General features: G+C 41.0%; 1 protein-coding gene across 2 annotated transcripts in view; it reads right to left on the minus strand.

Moving 5' to 3' along the window:
- Window positions 1-2,548: 2,548 nt before the first annotated feature.
- The window catches only part of ube2j1 (ubiquitin-conjugating enzyme E2, J1), a 29,272-nt gene continuing 11,771 nt past the window's right edge, over window positions 2,549-20,049 (minus strand). The window contains exons 2-9 of one of the 2 annotated variants that reach the window (XM_034899939.1): window positions 19,550-19,623; window positions 18,388-18,519; window positions 17,722-17,806; window positions 14,193-14,298; window positions 7,496-7,625; window positions 6,602-6,730; window positions 3,385-3,731; window positions 2,549-3,353 (exon numbers count right to left, since the gene is read on the minus strand). In XM_034899939.1, the coding sequence (XP_034755830.1) occupies window positions 3,438-3,731; window positions 6,602-6,730; window positions 7,496-7,625; window positions 14,193-14,298; window positions 17,722-17,806; window positions 18,388-18,519; window positions 19,550-19,623 (950 nt within the window). In that variant the 3' untranslated portion in view covers window positions 2,549-3,353; window positions 3,385-3,437. Of the gene's footprint in view, window positions 3,354-3,381; window positions 3,732-6,601; window positions 6,731-7,495; window positions 7,626-14,192; window positions 14,299-17,721; window positions 17,807-18,387; window positions 18,520-19,549; window positions 19,624-20,049 lie in introns of both variants that reach the window. The other variant, XM_034899938.1, reaches the window with a different exon arrangement.

The following is a 20,049-nucleotide window of genomic DNA, read 5'->3' on the forward strand; positions in this document are numbered from 1 at the left end:
CAGTAATAATAATAATAATAATAATAATAATAATAATAACAACTATGTATACTTTATTAACCCTGCAAGGGGAAATCACAATTTACACTCTGTTGTTATCACACACAGGCCTGAACTACACACACATGCTCAGTACCTACACATGCCCTAATGGAGAGATGTCAGAGTGTAGGGGGGGGGGCTACCCGTGGAAAGGCGCCCCGAGCAGATGAGGGTTTGGTACTTTGCCCAATAGCACCCTGGCAGTCTCTAGGAGGTGATCTGGCACCTCTCCAGCTACCAGTCCACCACCATACTTGAACCAGCACCCTACTGACCTCTAGATGTGGACGCGCGCTCTAGCAGGTGAGCTTCCCTGTCTCTCTTAATTATGCGGTTCTAGTTTCAGACTGCAGGGGGACTTCCTTACTGAGCTTTCTCTCCTCTCTCCTTCCATCTGTGGGAATCCCGTTCCAGAAAAGCTTGCTCAGGGGACTTATTCCCCGGAGTCCTTATGTACTTGTTTCCTTGGATTAGGGTGGCACCTAAATCCTGGTGGCAGCTATCCTGATGGTCCTGCTCCGCGCCCTGCTATGCCCTGTTACACCCTGCTATGCCATGAACTACTACAACTACTATTTCTAGTCATAGTTCCTTTATCGTTATTGTGATTATTGGCACTGTACATCACACCCCCAACCGGCCCCGTCAGACACCACCTACCAAGAGCTTGGGTCTGTCCCAGGTTTCTCCCTAAAAAGAAGTTCTTGCTTTTGGGAGAAGTGCTGGACTTGTTGGATATTTGTAAATCATAGAGTGTGGTCTAGTCTTAAACAGTGTTGGTATAAAGTGGCGTTGCTAACAATGGCTAACTTGGCTGGAGCTGATGAAATCAACGACAATCCAACTTGTAAATGCATTCAACTCGGGTGTGAAGCATCGACGTACCACAAATACAGCCTCACAGAGAAACTAGCACGGCTGCAGACTCCCATCCACTTCTAAAGAAGGAGCCAAAAAAATAAAAATCTGAGTAAGGTTCTACTGACACATGAAAGAAAGAAGAAAGGATGTACAGCTCAACATCTCCAAAATACACATCTTATTCCCTGTGCTTCCAAGTAGCTTTAGATATTCAGACATCTCGGCTGAGAAATCTCCCATAATCACTGCATCGGTTGTTGTGATTATATAAATGTGTGGCAAAATGTATTCTACTACATTTGGATCTGGAAATGACCTAATCTGGCATCAAAATGTCACGGTCACAGCAATGTTACAGCTGGGTTTGTAGTTGTAAGAAAGACAATACACATGGCAAACACATTCTTTCATTCAAGCAATTTATTTTGTGTTAAGATCCCAGTACACCAGCCTTGGGCACGAAAACTGAAGAGGCAGATATAGAGAGATTCTACGAATATGGAAATTCAAAGCTTCGCACACTCTGCTGCCTTCAAGTCATACCTGTACACATGCAGGTATAGGATGTTGCTCAAAAGAGAACTACAGAGACAGAACTGTTCCCCTCAACAGATACTGCTATGACCCCAGAGGTATATATGCTGCCAAGTTGTTGTACCATGGCCGTCAGCTACAAAGTGCAAAGAATTCATTTAAACTTGCTTCCCAGGTCCTCCTCAGAGAGATACACGCCCCACTCAAAGTATGTTAAAGAGGGTAAACGTTAGACCCTGTTTGAGTCTATTTATACAAGCAGGGGGGGAAATCACTGTTAGCATACAGCTTTGGAGAATGCAAGCCAACCAAGAGATTAATGCAAAGGGACGTGTGGTGAGTACCATGACACAGCAGGGGAGGCAGAGGAAAGATACACATGAATGGGAGTACAGTGACAATAGAAAAAGGCCTTCAAATAAAATATATAAAATCGGTTATAGGTGGGAAAGCAGAATGAAAACACCAGGAGTCACACTTGTGTTGAAAGTAAGCAGAAAGTTGGCTCCAGTCAGGAATATTGGTGCAAAGAATCCCTAAAAGTAGAGTCGCAGGGGTGAGAACAGTTGAAAGCACGCTCCCCTCATGTTGAGGTGTATGTAATGTAGACCCGCACTCCGACGTGTTTGGTATTTTTGCTTTTGGTATTGTGCCCAGCCCATGTGGGGGCACAAAGCAGGACGTGGAAATTGGGTCTTACACGCCAGCAATTATAACAGAAGCAACCCAAATACTATACATCTGCCAAAACCATTCCTAAAATTGTAAATGACCAAGTCCATTTAAACCCTTTTAAATCTTTAGATCCATTTTAATTGCCTTTGAAATAAAAGGCAATTAATATGATTATAGCAGGTATTACACCATATTCTGTGACCACATTAAAAGAGTACCTCACTGTGGCCAGGTTAGATCCGTTGGTAAAGCAGGCACACATATACATACATGTCAAAATAAAAATGCCCCAAAAAATAATAGTACTCCTGTGATTTAGCATTGCACTTCTATAACATTGTATAGTAGACTTCCATCTAGGGATAGTCCATTTATCGTCTATATTATCTGTTAGCGTTTATTTGCCTGATAACCGATTATAGAATAATCTATAATAGATAAGTTATAGAATATAAAAAGTGGTCTACTTTGGATCGGTGTCTGTCCCTCTGACCACTGAGTCTGACCTAATGTCCCCTATCTGACTCTTTTCCTGTGTATTATGTTGATAGTTTTCCATTTATTATATTGCTTAAGGCATTTAAAAAAAAAATTGTGTTTCAGTTTGCTACATTCCCAAATCTTAATTCTGACTTAAAGATTTCCATTTTTACTGTAACTGTATATAGGTTTTAACTTTTGAATGATGTATACTTTGGATATATATATGTATTGATCTCAATATGATCCATTTACACTGCATGTGCACACTTGAAATAGAGCGCTGTGTGTTGTGACTGACCAGCCCAAACAGCACACAAAGAGTTATAGCACATACACTTTTGTGCAGATGCATCCATGATTAATTCATTACTTTGATACAAAATTCCCCCATGACCTTCTTGACATGTTCTATTACAGTTTGGATTAAATAATGGCAACACGCGGCAGCAGTAGGACAGACAGTTCTATGGAAGGGGACGTGGGGTGTGTGTAGCGGCTGAACTGATCACAAACAACAAAGCTTCCCATTCTTAAAAACGCATGACACTCCGGAGAGTAAAATTCACATTGATTAAAAAGACACCCTGGAGGTGTTGCGGAGGGGGGTGGCGCCTCCTCTGCAGGAATGAAAGGTCCCCCCCTCGGCGCAGACCGAACCCTCTGCTGACAAACAGGGCGCGCAGGAAGTCAGTGTCGGGCACCGCCTCGGCTCTGGTTCCACTTCGGCTGGCCATAGTTCTGTTAGGGTGGTAGCAGGGGTGGGGGGGGGGGGGGGGGGGGGGGGGGGGGGGGGGGGGGGGGGGTGACTTGAGCGTGAGGAGGAGGGACGGTCAGGTGCGTGGTCACAGCTCGTAGTCCAACTTGTACTCGTGAGCCAGGTAGATCCTGCGGAAGATGAGTGCGGCCAGGGCCAAAGTGAGCACCGCGATGAGGGCTACGGAGCCTGCGCGGCTTTCATCCCGAGGCTGGCGAGGGGTCGGGGCGAAGACCGGCCTGCTGGCCGGGTCCCTGGCGTCTCTCTGGCCCTGCTGGCTGCGCTGCTGGGCACGACGCTGCCGGGGGCTGAGAGGGCGGCCGGGGATGGGGGCCGCAGGGGGCTGGGGTCCGTCTGTACCTGTGGCTGGAGGCACCTCTGCCTGTGGAGGAAGATACCATTAGGACAAAACTACGCATTAGAGGTGAAACAATTACCCGACTTATCAATTATGCCCACTGGATCCAGCTGTATTGCGTTTTTGTGTATTTTTAGAAGATAAGTTTGTTTTTTCAGCTGACATCCATATAAACATAGAGTTTGTATAATATAGTTTAGAGCAGTTTTGATGAAATCAAGCATTAATACACATTTTTAGATCATTTGAATGTGTCTAAGAGATACTTTGAGGCTGTATTTTACCTACCAAACCTCATCTTTTACTTGTAGCCTACTTACTTATAGTGGGACATATCCACATTAAGAAATAAAATCTACAAATGCATAATTTTCTCACTCGGCCGCCATTATTCTCACTCAAAAGCAGAGCTTTCACATACGGTCCACAGACCCGCTCGCTGAGGGTTGGGGACAGTGTGGCTCTAGATGTTGGATATCTGTTTGTTTCCTTCTGGGATCACTTTATGAAATGGCAATACAAATGCACCCAAACAGTACATCTGTTGTCATTTACCAGTCAGATGATTTGTAGATTGATTTGTTTGATTAGGACAATGCACATTAATCAACATGTATGTAAATGCGCCAGTCGGCTAACTTTCAACTGTAGTCCTAGTTACCTCGCATGGTGGGAAGAAACCGGAGCACGCAAAGGAAAACCCACGCAAAACGACCCAGAAAGGCCAACAGCTTGGATATGACTACTAAATAAAGGTAGTATTTATGAGCTAGAATCAAATCACTCATAAATGAATACTCATTCCACTATCCCACAATACATAATGTAAGATATGTAAAGAGGATAATGAAATCACAAATTTGGTTCCATAAGGCTTTCCTTTCATGCAACATTATTGAAATAATAAGTCATTCATGAGCATCCCGACTCAACGCATTAAAAGCTAAAAGCTAGTTTTGGCATAGATACTGGTGTTACAGTTAGTTTTAGATAAAGCGATGATGCTTGTGATGATAGAATGAGTTCACTCTGGAGGGCAGGACATGTGAGGGATATGACTAACCAACGAGCAGTGTCCACAGGCCTAGCTTTTACACAGAAAATGTACATTTCCCCCAATTAGGGACTGGCTGGGGGGAGACTGCACTAACTGGACAGAGGCATCACACACGTCCCAGATATCCTATATCCCTACGTACTCAGGGAACGGCAGCAAGGCAGCGTGGGATACCGCAGGCCGGACAAGTTGTAACTCTTGTCCCTTCAACTACAGTGGCAGATGGTGAGTCCTATTTTTGACACGGCTTGGTTTACTAAACACTAATCTAGACCCTCCTCTCTGTTCCTTCTGACTGGATCATTGGCAGCAGCTGGAGTCAAAACCAATGCTCTTAGGCAACAAAGCGTGTCCATATGATCTGGACTTGTGAAGAAGAAGCCACAGAACCCCAGGCTTCATGCTTTCTTAGCACACCAACTATGATGTAATAAGTGTTACTATCCAGCTGCTTGATTTCATACAACCACAGCAACTCAGTGCAATCAATAGAGCTAGCATGGTGCTGCAGCGAACTCAGCATGCAGAATCATTTCCTCCCATACATATTCAAACTGATTTTTGAGCTCAGTGGGATCTCAGCAGGTGGCGAAGCGAGCCACCAATTAAAAGGAAAAATGTGAAAGATGTGTAATTGACTGCATAAAGACAGCACCGTGTCATCCCTTTGATTGTACACTGTGGAGCTTCCGAACACCCGCTGCTCTGTCCAACACTGTGGAGCTTAAATGGATTGAAAAAAGAACCACAGAATGCTGTAGACAGGTCGGGTATTGAATTATTCCCAATATTAGGACAAGGAATCAGCAAAGTCTAAATAATGAAGTCTTTGTTGATGTTATACATCACAAGAAAGCGTCAGGTTTCAATGTCAGTTCCACAGAGTCAAAAGTCAGTGGCTTCGTTCTACAGCCTTTTGAAAAGCACACTGTTGCTGTATCATATTACATTATGATCCATTTACAACATGAAATACAGAATTAAGACCTAAATTCCATGCCAACCATTCCCTACTTCACAGTGAATGTTGCATTTGCACACTTGAAACAGAGCGCTGTATGGTGTGACTGACCTGGCCGAAGAGAAATTGAAAGCACAAAAAGAATTATAGCTCATACACTATGTGCAGATGCATCATAATTAACACATTACTTTGAGACCAAAATCCCCCTATTGATTGCACAGAGTTACTGTGATTGCATGAAATAATCCTTAAACTAGGTTTCATGTCAGTGAATGGGATTTACTGAGCAGTGGTATATTTTCCATCAAGTCTTTGTAGACGTTATACTTCACACGAAAGCGTCAGGGTTCAGTGTCGGTTCCACAGAGTCAAAAGTAGGTGGCTTCTTTCTACAGCTATCACACAGACAGAGACTGTAGAGGTAGAGGATGGCATTGTCTTCACAAGTAGAATCCCTGACAGACTAGAGAGAAATGGAGATATGTAAGACATTCCAGTACGGCTCAAAAAATCCATTTAAGTCAGTTAAAGGGTTTTTTCACGTTGGACCTTATTTTCCATATGTTTTTGTGTCTAAGCGACTGATGTGAACAGCAATCTTTGACATTGGTCCAGTATTCAGCGAGATTGCTGCAGTTGGCAGCGGAGAAACAAGCTACAATGTAAGTTTATAGGGAAATTGTCCTGTCCCGTTGTACTAACATTAGGTGCTATGTGATGTTAAGACCTCACAATGCATCAGATTTGAATAGTGATTTCAGTATTCAAATAGAATTGATTTTTTTTTTACTAGTCGAATTATATTCCAACTTTTGGAATTTGTTCCAACAGCACCTAGTCCTGTATAACCCCATGGAGCAGTATGACACCTACCTGCTCCGCCCGGGGCTCTTCAGAAGCTTCCTGGTCTGCAGACGTGGAGCTGTCTTCCTGGGTGAGTGTAGCAGGCTCGCTTTCTGCACCCCCGCTCTCACTTGCCTGTCTGGATGAACTGGACTCTGCCTGCATTAACACACAGGGAAGTGCAGTTATCTACACCGTGCCTTGGCTCCTGTCATAGGGCTGGACAACATAACTACAAATGTATAGCGTAATAAACTGTCACATATACTTTTACAACCATAAAAAAAGAAGAAAAAAAAAAAAGCACATGGCCAGACTGGAAAAATCAAAGCTTGGTTCAAATTAAAAAGTGTCATCACCTGTAATATACTAGTTTGTATGGTATATTTAGTATAACACTGCTGCTCTTACTTTCCATTTGCCCTTACTTATAGTTGACAATCATTTCTTCTCAGCTGCAGGTTTTTAAAAAATATCAAAATAAAGCTACTGTTATTGAAATTTAACACTTCCTGCATACGTTATTAGTCAAAATTCCTAATTTCTGCCTTTTCAACTAAAAACATATGTATAATTTGATATAAATTAGGTTTGTTGACTATGAATGCCAAGAATAAGTGTAAAACATATTATTAAACCAGCTCAAAAAACACAGGAAAAGCACAAAAAAATGTTAATTTTCAATATTGGCCTGGAAGGACAAGTTCATGGTTAACGGGGAGATAACACAAGGGTTAAATGTTTCAAAAGACAAGAATTCACTTTTAATTGAGTAAAAGTGCAAGTTTACTGTTTATTCTCACTTAAATCATACAGCATTTAGACAATTGTAATATGAGTACATTTAAGTGGGTCGGGGGTTCCTAATGGTTCATTGTCCAACCCTACCATCAAACAGGGCTCCCTGTTCTAGCTAGTTTGTACCTTGAAGTTGATTTGCTGGGCCAGCTCTTTAGCCTTGTGGTCCTCTGCGCTGGGGTTGCTGTTGGGGGTCAGAGCCAGGAGGGCGGAGCGCATGGAGCAGCCACACGCCTCACAGCAGAAGTCCTGGGACCTGCCGGAGAACAGGTGGTACATGGTGAGCAAGTCTCCTTCTGCATGTCACGGTGCTAACCCTTGCCTTTTCCCGTTGTTTTAATAGTTGACGGTGAAAAGGCAGACCGGAGATAGGCAGAGAGAGAGGTGTATGACACATGGCTGCAGGATTCTTAGTAAGAACTAATCACGATTCTAACACTGCATTTCTTTTCTGTGAAAGTGTCCTACAAAGAAACAAAGCACATAACGCGAATATTAAACATTTATTAAATACCAAAATGGTCAACATGTCTCCACATTTAAAAGAAGAAAATCCTGTGCATATCAACCTAGCCATTCAAGCCCTATCAACAAGTAGGAGGAAAATACAGGTGACAAAAGGTTGCATGACCAAAACCAACCAGATGAGACAAGATGAGTTAACCTCCCACAAAAGTTTAAGTTTATGCACACAGCAGTAGAGTTGAGAGGATGGACTGTTTTGTACTTTTTTTAGTAATTTGCCCCAAATGTGTAATAACAAAGACGATCTCACTCAGATGAACAGTTACCATCAGTTCAAAACCCACTTGCTTCCATTATAGACTAAATTCTTCACAGTTACAGTCGATATTGAGAACCACTTTTTTTACATACAACAAAAGATTGGACAGTCTTTAGTCTGACCCAGCCTGGCGTTACAGTCAGCTTTGTGGCTAATTTGATTGGTTGACCAAGACGCCTCCTGTGAGCACACTTCAATTCATTATTTCTGGTCATTTCAGTACGCAAACTGGGATCAATAATTCTTAATGAAATAATGACTTTAATCAACCAAATGTTCCATATAACCTAGCTCTTTTTATTACGTCGTCACCGAAACCAACTGCTCATTGGTTTTATGTAAACTTTGACTAAAACATACACCCGGTGAAGATTAATCTGGCCTCCATGTGTTCCCCTCCATCCCTTGAACAATCCTTACACTACGTATTTCAAAGAATCAGAGACCTAATTTTAAAATAAGTAGCTTGTGACAGTATTAGGCCATTTGAGGAATAACCAGGTCCCTCCACTCTAGAAGTGAACAGCCTGTTTCCTAAATGAAAACAAATTAGAATGGCAGCGGTTCAGTCACAAAATAAAGTAGCTGTTAATATGAACAGGCATAACATTAATGCTCACTTTTCACAGTATGTCAGGTTGATCTGCCAAGTAATTTTTTTTACCAACTATCTTGTAGAATAAATACATTTCTACTGCCATATGCCACACTACCTGTATGTAATTATACGGTGGCTCACGCTTGTCATACTGAAGTGCAACTGGGTTTGAAATACACGTCCTGATTACTAAGCAACCCTGATGTAATGCATCTGCAGCAACACCTTATCTTAAATACATAATGTCACAGCTACATGTTCTAAGGAAAATCTTGGTATTCTTCAACCTTTGTCTTATTCTCATTAATGTGTCCACTCTGTCTAGTGGTCAGGCTACCTATTCTCTCCCAACCTCAATTTTAGACGTGTAAAACAACCCAGGACTTTCAGCGTGTCACTTAAACATTTTCTAACCCTACCTACCATCTTATTTCTTATCCTAACCAGGTGGTTTTACCCTACACATTTAAAATTACGCCAAGGGCTCCAGACCCACAGACCCCATGGGGTCCTGTCCAAGCACGGTGAGTACAATGTTTTAATCACAGTTAAAATGGCTAAAACTATTAACTTTCTTCCTTTATATACCTGACTGTGTAGCACGCAGCCAATCAACAGTGTGTTTGATAAAGAGACAGATTTTAGATTTGCTGATGGCCAGTGTGTTGTTGTCAACATGAACACAGAGAGGAAAAGCAGACAACCAACTTGAAATTAGTCAGGCATTTAAGTTACATTTCATAAAGTTAGCAGCCAGTGCTCTGGGTGGTACACTGATTGTGTATGAAGTATTTACCGTCATCAAGGTTTCTCGGCCAATGGTAATTTGGCATCTTGATTATGAAATTATAAAGATTTTTTAGATTAAGCTGCACATCCCTTTTTAGGGCTGTGTATGAATCCTGTCAACAAACTGGCAGGAAAACCAGCTACAAACGCTGTGTTTATGGCATTGGCTGTCTGTTGTATTGTTGGCTGCCTCACAGTGTATCCTCATCTGACAGTTTTTTTTTTTTTCTTCCCTCACCACCTGTGGCACATTAACATGCCAGGTCGCTGCTAAGGGTTCAATGCTCCGTGCGCTAATACGCTCTCATGTCATTCCTGACAGTGGGGTTCATTGCAATATTGCTGAAAGAAAGATCAACACAGCTGCTTAGCGCAGTGGTGTGGAAAAAACATAAAAATGCAACACATTAAAGAGGTGTCTGTGGACTCGTCTTAGGAAAGCTAATCGTCCCTTGCTTCAGCTAATGGGCTGATGTTACAGCTGTGAAGAGGAGGGATGAATCATGCTCTGAGGAACACCGCATCCTTACTGTGGCACTCCTCAGGCTGAAAGGTGGCTTGGATAGATTTGGATACAGGATCCAAATCCGTGTCTTCTCTGGTTCTCTGGAGCGAAACTGAAATTGGATTCTATTTATGGGAAGCTAAGATGTAGCTGGAGAAAAAGCTGAGCTTTTTAGACATTAGACATTTCGCAAGGCACGGCAAATGTTCTTTTACGCCTCCAGTCATCTTGTCAGTGGACTATGACAGCTTAAACAGGGAGTCTTTGTCTCCAAAAGCGGACGCCATGGATACAGGCTCCGTGGTCGGTAGATGGTTGCTCACATGAATGACTGAAAAGTCTGAATCCTTTTAAGCATAACTGCTAATCATCAAGAACACATCTAAGCTTTAAGATAAAAAAAACTGGAGATTTGGTTTGTATTGAGGACAGCAACATGTTTGAGAGGTTTTATCAATCAATGGTCCAGAAGTGTTGTTCATGCAATTTCACTTAACATTGGCAGCATTCAGTGACAGAAAGGTTTTAAGTGTCGTATGCTACAAACAAAGCACCTGGACGGTCAGCAACCTGAGCAGACTGCGTCACAGCGCCAAATCTAAGTATTGCAAGCAACGTTGGGCAGTCGTGTTTTTTGGTTTAACTACTTCTCATTAGTACAAGTTGAAAATACAGAAAAACAAGGGCAAGAGGTCCAGGGATATATTTGCTTAGACCAACAAAGAGATGAAGTGTTACACTTTCAAAAGGTCTCTCTTTCTGCCTGTCCAGACTACAGCGCAACCCCGGAGTTTTAAACATACACGGGGTCAGCAGTAGGGCTGGGCGACATGGAGAAGTGAGTACATAGCGTACACCAGAGCCCGGCCAATAAAGGATTTTAAAAATCCGACTTGCCGATAAATAGGCCTATATTTATTTTTAAGAAAAATTCAGAAACGCGTAAGAAAACATTAACATATTTCCCTAACATTAATTATTTATGAGTTCTTGATAAAATAATGATAGTAATTTGTTTTTAAACATTAATATATTACATAATATATTTTAATATTTTAAGTATTCGTTTATCAGAATCATTTCGGTCATTATAAATGATTCAAATGAATGAATATTTATATGTATTGGCCATTATAAATGCAGATACTGATAGTATGCCTAATATCGGCCCGCAGATATATCGGCTGGGCGCTAGTGTACATAGTACACTACATGTATAAGTGTACTCACAGAAGTGTATATAAATTGAGACACAGTTAGATTTTACACAAAATGCTAAACTTTGGACAAACTCCAGGTTGGTAACAACAGTAGTGGCCCATTGTGTTATCACAGCTTGACAATATTTTAGGTAGACATGCACTACATGAAACCCTGACTTATCGGAGTTGCATTAAGAAACAGTAGTGTCAAATACTGCATGTGCTCTGCTCTGTGGGATGGATCTGAGGATTTGGAGCAATCTGGATTACATCACTAAACAGAAGGGGAACAATATTTTCTGCAAGGCGTGTCACCAGTTCTCTGCAGTGCAAAACAAGTGTAGCACTATTCTTCCTGGGATAAATGAAGTGTTTATTTGGCAATTAATGTGACAACCTTTCCCCCCGAAAATAGCTTGACAGTCAGGTAGACCACTGTATCCTTACACTATAAATTACCTTTAATAACTATTATCAGAATATTTGCTGTCAGCATGTGTCCTGTATATGAAATGTTCACCCGGGTGTCAGAAATGATTGTCATTTTTCATTTTAAATTCTGAGACTTTCCCAGGCTTCCACGGGGCACTGTGTTTGTTTTGCCACATTAGAAGCTAGGCAACATCTTTGAAATTTGACAAAAAAATATCCTGCTGTGCAGATGCCCTTTTCTGATTGACAGTTCTACAATCACCATGGGCATAGAAGCAAAGATGAAAAACCCCAAAAGTGTGCTGCCTCAGCCTTACACAGAGTAAAAAAAAAAAAAGTTTTCATCAGGGAGACGGAGCAGCCATGTATTTATAGCAAAGTGCGTCTATCTCATCTCTATGTGCTAATGAAACAGCCAGCTGATCAAGACCCGTCTCATCTGCTATTAGAAGAGCAACTTTAGTAGGATCCTCTCCTTCTCTGGTATTGTGTGGTTTCCTCTGGGGGAAATGTGGTGTGAAATGAAGACCACCGTGCCCATGCATGCTCCCTCCAGAGGCCGGGTGTTTTTGTGATAATGAATTTGTCATGAATTGGTAATACTAGGACTGGCTTGGGTGCACTCCTTTCCCTTTGGGACTAGAGACTTTGTAGTGGGGGACATGTCCACCCAGGCTCAGGTGTTGATTACATAAAATGAACATATGGGGTTTGCTTTTTATAAAGGGTACATTTTCATGAATTTTTTATTCCTTGACCCTATTTTCCTGCGTTTTTGTCTTAAAGTGACTAATTGGAACAACAATCTTTGAAATTGGTCGACTATTAAGCTAGACTGCTGCAGTCTAAATGTCTAAAAACAACTTTACCTATGTTATATATTTTGTTGATCTGTGTACTTACGCTAACCCAAATGTTTCCAACAATGTTCAACCCACAAAAATCTCTTTTTTTAAGAGTAAGACTGATTCTGTTTAACATGAAAATCCCTAAAATAGCTATTGCCGTACCAACCAGACCCCATTTACATAAACAGTAACATTATCATCATAAAACACACATTATTCAAGGTTACCAGAAACAAAATACATCTATGAAAAGGTGTCTTGGTTTGTCTTTTCACCGTTCAAACAAACACTACTTTGGTCTGGTTGAAATAAACCCTTAAATATAACCATTTACAAGTGAAAATATGCTGTCTCTACACACGCAAAAAGTATTTTATTTTATTTTAAAGACAGTCTGGTGGCTTTGGCAATTTTTCTGGGTAAACGGAAAAAGGATCTCTTCTTTAACCCTTGTGTTGTCTTCCCGCAACCTGGAAATTCTTTTTTTTCTGAGCCAAAATTGAAAATGAAAAACTCTTTATCGAGGATTTGGTCGTCTTTTTTGACTCTTTGTGGCTTTCCTCCCAATGATTTTATCATTTATCGACTTTTTCTGAGCCTTTTAAAATTTTCGTGTGTTTTTCCCCCAATTTTTAAGCTTTTTTTTGGTACATTCGTCACTTTTTTGACATTTTTTTTTTAAAGTTCTTTGACCAATTGTTTTTTCTCTGCAATAAAATTGACAAAAAAACACACAAATTCAATGAAAGTAGTGAACTGATCGACTTGTTGTTGGGAACCATCCACAATACTTTTTGGGAAAATTTGTTCGAAAGAAACTGAACTTGAATAGAAACTTCTCGGAAAGGGGTCGAATTTGACCCAAAGACAACAAGAGGGTTAACAAAAAAGGTCCACCTCTGTAGGGATCCTTTCCATAATGTGGTCAGACACATAGAAAAACCCCTGATTTCCACCAATTGCGGAAGGGCTGGGGATCCGCCCCAGCTCCGTCAATCCCCAGCCGGCCGGAGCAGAAACGCAGAGCTAGTATTTTTGCCGGACGCCGAGCTCTGCATTAATTCAGAACACGGCAGTGCGGGACAGGGAGGTAATCTAGTTAATCTTTAAAATAAAATACACTGTGCTTACGGCTGATCATATTTCCCTGCACTACACCTTGAAAACGTCATAATGCGCGGAGAGGCCTGAAGTCAACAGGTCAGAGGTTTTGTGATTGTGTTTATGAAAACTTCCTCCTGTTATGGCGCGTGATCATTGGGTATTGAAGGACTGCGGAGCACGGGGCCGAAATCCTGGGTGAGCCTGTCAGTGGCAAAACAATACTTTTAGAAAAAGCAATGGACAAAGCACATTTGCCCCATTTGATTGCACTGCAGGCTATCTGCAGTGGATCATTTTGAAAGATTATTGTTCACATTTGTCACATAAACATCAACGCATGGGAAAATAGGGTCCAGGTTGAAGATCATGCATAAAATGTCGGCACTGACCATATCCTTTACAGGTATGTTGCTAATCCAGCATGCAAGATCGTAAAACCTTTACAAAACACACACTTCCTCACCACTCACCTCATTATCCTTCTCCGTCCATAGCAGTGCACACCCAACACACGCTCTGCAGAGTAAACATTGGAGTGATTTTCATCCAACAAAATCTTACTTTTTGGCAAGGGCCTTCCTCTCTTCTGGAGTATAATCAAGCGATCCGATCGCCCCCTCTCCTTTTGTTGGCATGAATCCGATTATAGCTATTAGGGCGGTTCGGACTGGAAGAGAAACAGACAAGAGGAGAAAACACAAACAGAAGACGAGAAACATTACAATCGGAGCATGTTCAACACTCCTGGGTAAAACAGGGAAGGTTAAATTACACAACAGGCCGCACCTGTCGTTGTGTTCAGTGACCATGTTACATAAGTAGGAATGATGCTTTGTTTTCTGAGCGTAAGCCTGGATTTACCCGGGCCTATTTGAGGGCACCGACCATGTGTGTACCATGTGTACACATTCTCCAGCTGGCACAGGTCACATTTTACAATATGGTCCAGCTCAAAGGGTTGTTTGTATCTATATTAAGTCTGGCTGTGTTTCGTCTGTGCTCCAGTCTATCCAATATACTAAAGCCCATCATCTGGAAGCGCTTTATATCAGACTGTCTTTGAACAAGATAAACCTACTTAGGTTATCCATATTGGATTTTATTATAATAACTATAGATATATACACAGAAACTGACAATACATTCAAAGTAATATTTGGCACTTTTTGTGATGAAGCCCACACAGCACCATTTTGTTTGTTGATCATTATGCAAGTTATTTTAGAACATATCGTTGAAAACAAATAACACATAAGAGGCAACACAACATTTTCTTTGCTGAAATGCAGCATTTATTTTATTTGCTCTGTGGTTGATTTTGTTCCTGCCGCATAACCAGGGTAAAAAAAACTGATCATAATGTCCTATTCATAATAATGACCATTTAAGAGAATGCATTCATACTGTAGCAGTCATCACCATGAGCCCCTGTTAGTTACATTTTATAATTTGACTCTCAAACTGTTACAAAGACAAATTGGACATAATATAGCAGCCTTTCAAATGAATCATGGAGCAATTGAAATCATTCTTTTCCATTATTGTATTTTATGGCTAACTTTACCAATTCTTGCCAGATAAAATACTGACACCTTATACCACTACAGCATCTTCACCACCAAACAGGAGCTGTCTTCTTGTAGCTGAACGCCTCGTCAAGATATGTATTTGCAGTCTAACATGAAAACCCATTACATAAATTAGACTTCACTCACACAGTGTCATTCGAATTAACTGTGAATTAGAAAAAAAGTATTACTTTACTGATTCCAACCCCCCCCAAAAAAAAGAATTGATGTTTGTATTGAATCGTGGCTCAAAAATCCCAATATGGACCAATATCCTGTGTTTTGGTGTATGTACAACGCTAATATACTGTATATATAAAAGTCGGTTCAGATAAATCTTGTCAGTGCCAACTTTTTCCTAGGCTCTGAAAAAGATGAAGGGATGTGTGTGAGTTGTGTGTGTGTGTTTTAAAATACATAGTAGTAACTAGAAAGGGGGAAATAACTTAAAAACAAAGACATGTAACAATAAATAAGCATATACACACACACACACACACACACACACACACACACACACACACACACACACACACACACACACACATATATGGGAATATGTCGAACTTGAAAATGTCAAACTTCTCCAGAGTGATATCAAAAGGAATGTCTGAATTACATTTTATGAAACATGTAGGTGTAGCATATGAGATAAAGCAGCATCCAACAGTAGTAAGCGTAACCATGGAATCACTACAGCTGGCCTGGCTGTGAAGTGCACAAAATCCAATTATTCAGCCAGGCTTTTAGGGGTCATAAAAAAAAAGAATGAGGCACACTTTTTAGACAACACTTTAAAACCAAGCAAGGGAAGTGAAATGTCTAAGGCATGGCCAGCCATGTAACCTGCAGTATGTTGGTAAAATGAGGTTTAGAGTAACCTTTATCTTTAAATTTATTCTATTATTGACCTGGTATTACGTTTTTCATGAGCGGGAACTAGTAGGGAAAAATGCTTTGAGGAAGAAGCACCGTTCCCCACTGAGACCCCCCTGATTAAGTGCTACGGAGTAGCATGAAAGCAGAACTCAGCAAATTGTCAGGAGAGAACTAAAATGAGTTCAGTAGAAATAAATTATCAGTTTTTACTCTGGAGGTATGAAAATATGCCCTTCTTCTCATGAAAAGGTTACCTTTTAGGTGCCCCCAAAAATATAGAACCCTAAAATCAAAAGTGAATCTACTTTTTGTTTTGTTGTTACACATTTATAACTTCTCGACTGAAACAGAAGATTTTAGCTGTTCCATGTTGGCATTTGAGATGTGGAGGCCTGTTAGGGCCGCCATAGATGGTGCGCACGCTACGAGTATGCACTATAGTAATAATAATCTGTGAGAGAGCGGAAGTGAAGGCAACAGCAGCCGGGCTGGCAACAGTACCGATGTACCGTGAAACATTACAAAGTACTATCTACTCTAATCATTACCATAACTGTTGTTTAACACTGGTAAGTGTTCCATGAAGCCATCTTTCTTAGCTTGAACTAGGGCCGGGATGATTCATCAACGTAGTCAACGTCATCGATTACATAAATGCGTCGACCCAAACAATTTGCGCTGACGCCACGCGTCTAAAAATAACATGTCTTCCTCCAGCAACAGCGCAAGTGTAGAGGGAACACGCTGAGAAAAAGACTCACACATGGTCTTCTAAAGTGTGGAGTATTTTACTCGCAATGCCAACAACAACGTAGTAGTCTGTAGACTTTGTAAAATGATCCCTGAGTCAGTATGACAGCAGCAGAACACTGTACGTTCTGCTCACCTATCCTTCTCCAGCTTCACCCGTAGCTCACCCGTATACAGCATGTCCTGCACTGACTTTGACTTGAGTTACACTGTGCTGCGTCTCCTTCATCTGTAGCACTGTCTTCAATAACTGTGAAACCAGGCCAGACTGCTTCACATATCTCACAAGTCCTTTATAGTGTCAGGGCTCGGGCTCATAAAACTCTTAGAAAGGAGAAAGAAGAATTATACTTTTTTATACAGTTGTTTTAATTTGTGTATTCCTCCTGAAATTGACTTGAAATGTTAATTTGTTTTATTGTTGAATTTATTTGATACATCTGAGTAATATGTTGCTAAAAGATTAAAGGGAGGAGAGCTTGGATGTTAAACAAGAGCTAATTTATTATTTTACCTACTACTGTTAAAAAAAGCAAATACATATTTGTTGCCCTTGCTTCGTTTACTTTGAAGTGCCAATATTATGAAAAAAAAAATCACTTTTCTGGGATTTGGGGTGTTATTTTGTGTAAAATGTAATCATGTAAACCTATTCTGGTACAACCTTAAAATACAATTATGAACCTGAAATTGAGCAGAATATGGGTGCTTTAAGTTTTTGTATTCCTCCTGAAAGGGACTTTAGTTTGTTGTTGGATTGATAGCCTACATCTGGCTTCAGGTGACACAACAAAGACAAAGACTACACTAAGACAGAGACTTGTATTTGGAGAACTAATTAGAGGAACTCAGGGCATGTGGAAAACGTTTGACTTGTCGATGATGTAACTTACTGCTCCAAGAAGGCTGCCAGGTCTCCGGATGGTGGCCAGAGATGCTCAAACAAATTTTCTTTCCAACTTCAAATCTTCCATTGGGCTAGGAGGGAAGGCAATAAAAAGAAGGTGGAGGTGAGTGGGGTGTGTGTGTGTGTGTGTGTGTGTGTGTGTGTGTTGGAGATACATAAATAGAATACACATTCTCAAAGTTTATGAGAAGTAGACAGACATGGAAGTTTGACACAGTTGAGATTGTGGAACGGGGAAATGCAGGCTGCTTTTCTGCAAAAGCAAGAGTTTTCAAACAGTAAATGCAAACTGAAAAATAACCAAAGAGAAGCAAAGGGAACTGGAAACAATGAAAAAAGGCTCCGTCAAAATCATTAAGGGTACGCTTTTATCAGCCTGTCATTAGCAGCGCAGGCGTCATACAGCTGTCTGAATATAATAAGGGAGTCTCATATTATCACAAAACCAGTGCAATTCTCTCTGACATTGTGATGACAGCCCAGGCGTTGACCTGACAACTGTCACTACGTGTGATGTAACCACAAATGGCTGAGGGTTAAATGACATGCTGCCATTTTCCACTCTTTGATCAGCTAATTTGACGTCTTCTTGTGTTCCGCATCAGCGGGAAAATCAGATGTGATATAAATGGTGCCTTTGCCGGCTCCTTACCGTGAGCAGGATGATGCTAGGGGGCTTCATTGGGTATTCTGGGGGAAGCACAATCCTGCCGTGGTATACCCCGCCATCAAAATCGGAATCGGGGGGCCCACGTACGGAGAAGTGCCATTCAAAGAGGTTGTCCTGCAAAAAGAGAGAGAGAGAAATGTCACGGACGACTGCTCGTCGGGAGATATCAAACCTGTGACGTCTCAAGTTGTCTCAGGGTTGTCTGAAGGGTTACAACACTGACAGGGACGTGTCCTATGAGATGGGACCCCCACATCTGTTAGTTGAGCTAATAAATCATTATTCTAATTAGAACCCCACCGATATATCAGCGGGCCGATATTAGGCATTTCCCCAATTATCGGTATCTGCAATTATAATGGCCAATGAAAAAAGTTATTTTGTTATCTTATAATTATAAATGTTCATTCATCAGAATCATTCATATTAACAAATAAATGATTCTGATTCTGTTTGTGTTTTGTTACGCGACTCTGGATGTTTTTTTTTTTTTTGAATATACATCAGAATATCCGATTTTTAAATAACCAAATATTTGGATCGGAATTGGCCTTAAAAATTGGTTGGGCTCTAGTTCTAATGGTGCAGTATTTTCAGGAAAAGACACCGCTTACCATATTACAATATGACGATATACCCAAAATCTAAAACAATATCTAGTCTCATCTCACAATATCGATATATTGCCCAGCCCTAGTCTAGAGTCTATGATCATAACTGATACAGTACATACAAAATTTGCCTCCCCTCACCCCTCGGGTGAATTTGCCCAGTGTGGGACCCGGGAACCCAGCTACCCTGCTGCTACCAGATTGTTAAAACCACTTTATTTGGGTGGTAGGGCACCCAATATGTTGGTAATTGTTGGTAATCTGCTTGTGTTTCTTATCCCATCTGACTTTCATGTTGAGATGTCACTTCTAATTATTTTGGTTAACAAATATTTTACTGATAGAATCTATGGACAAAACCATATAAGAAAAATAATATCCAAGTTGAAAAATGCCCTCTTTTTGTACTTCTTTTCCAAATATGCTCTGTTAGACTATTCAGTATGGGAAAAAGTGTTGTGGTGAGATCATCAACTAAAGTAAGATGGTAAATACTGGCCCTATAGGACCGTGGTGTCTTGTGGTGAACTTACCTCCAGTGGCTGGGCGTGGTAATGTTCTGTGGGGTCCCTCAGTTCAGCAGCCTCTTTCATCAGCCTCTTTACCGCTGGTTATTATAAAATGAAAAAAATGACATGAGAAAACTGAGGTTAGTGTCTTTAGGGTAAAACAGAATCATTAACGCCTTGTGTGTGTGTGTGTGTGTGTGTGTGTGTGTGTGAGAAACCCCACATTCACACCAACATATCAACAACTGCGGCAGTTTTTACAGGCCAACATTCCTGATTTCCAGATGCAGAGGGCTGCTAATGTGCTGTTCCCCCGCGGGTAACAGGACGCTAACACAGATGGACAGATGAGAAGAGCATGCAGAGGAATAGGGCTCCATGCACTGACACGTCTCTGCTAAAAAAAAAAAAACTCATACTCATTCAGACAGCTTTGTTTTCCTTTGAACAGGTATATTTCAGCACCACCCAGCTTTCTTTTTCTGTTTTAATTTGCTGTTAATGCTAACTCAACAATTCTCCAT

The sequence above is a fragment of the Etheostoma cragini genome, chromosome 18, assembly GCF_013103735.1.
Source record: "Etheostoma cragini isolate CJK2018 chromosome 18, CSU_Ecrag_1.0, whole genome shotgun sequence".
NCBI lineage: Eukaryota > Metazoa > Chordata > Actinopteri > Perciformes > Percidae > Etheostoma > Etheostoma cragini.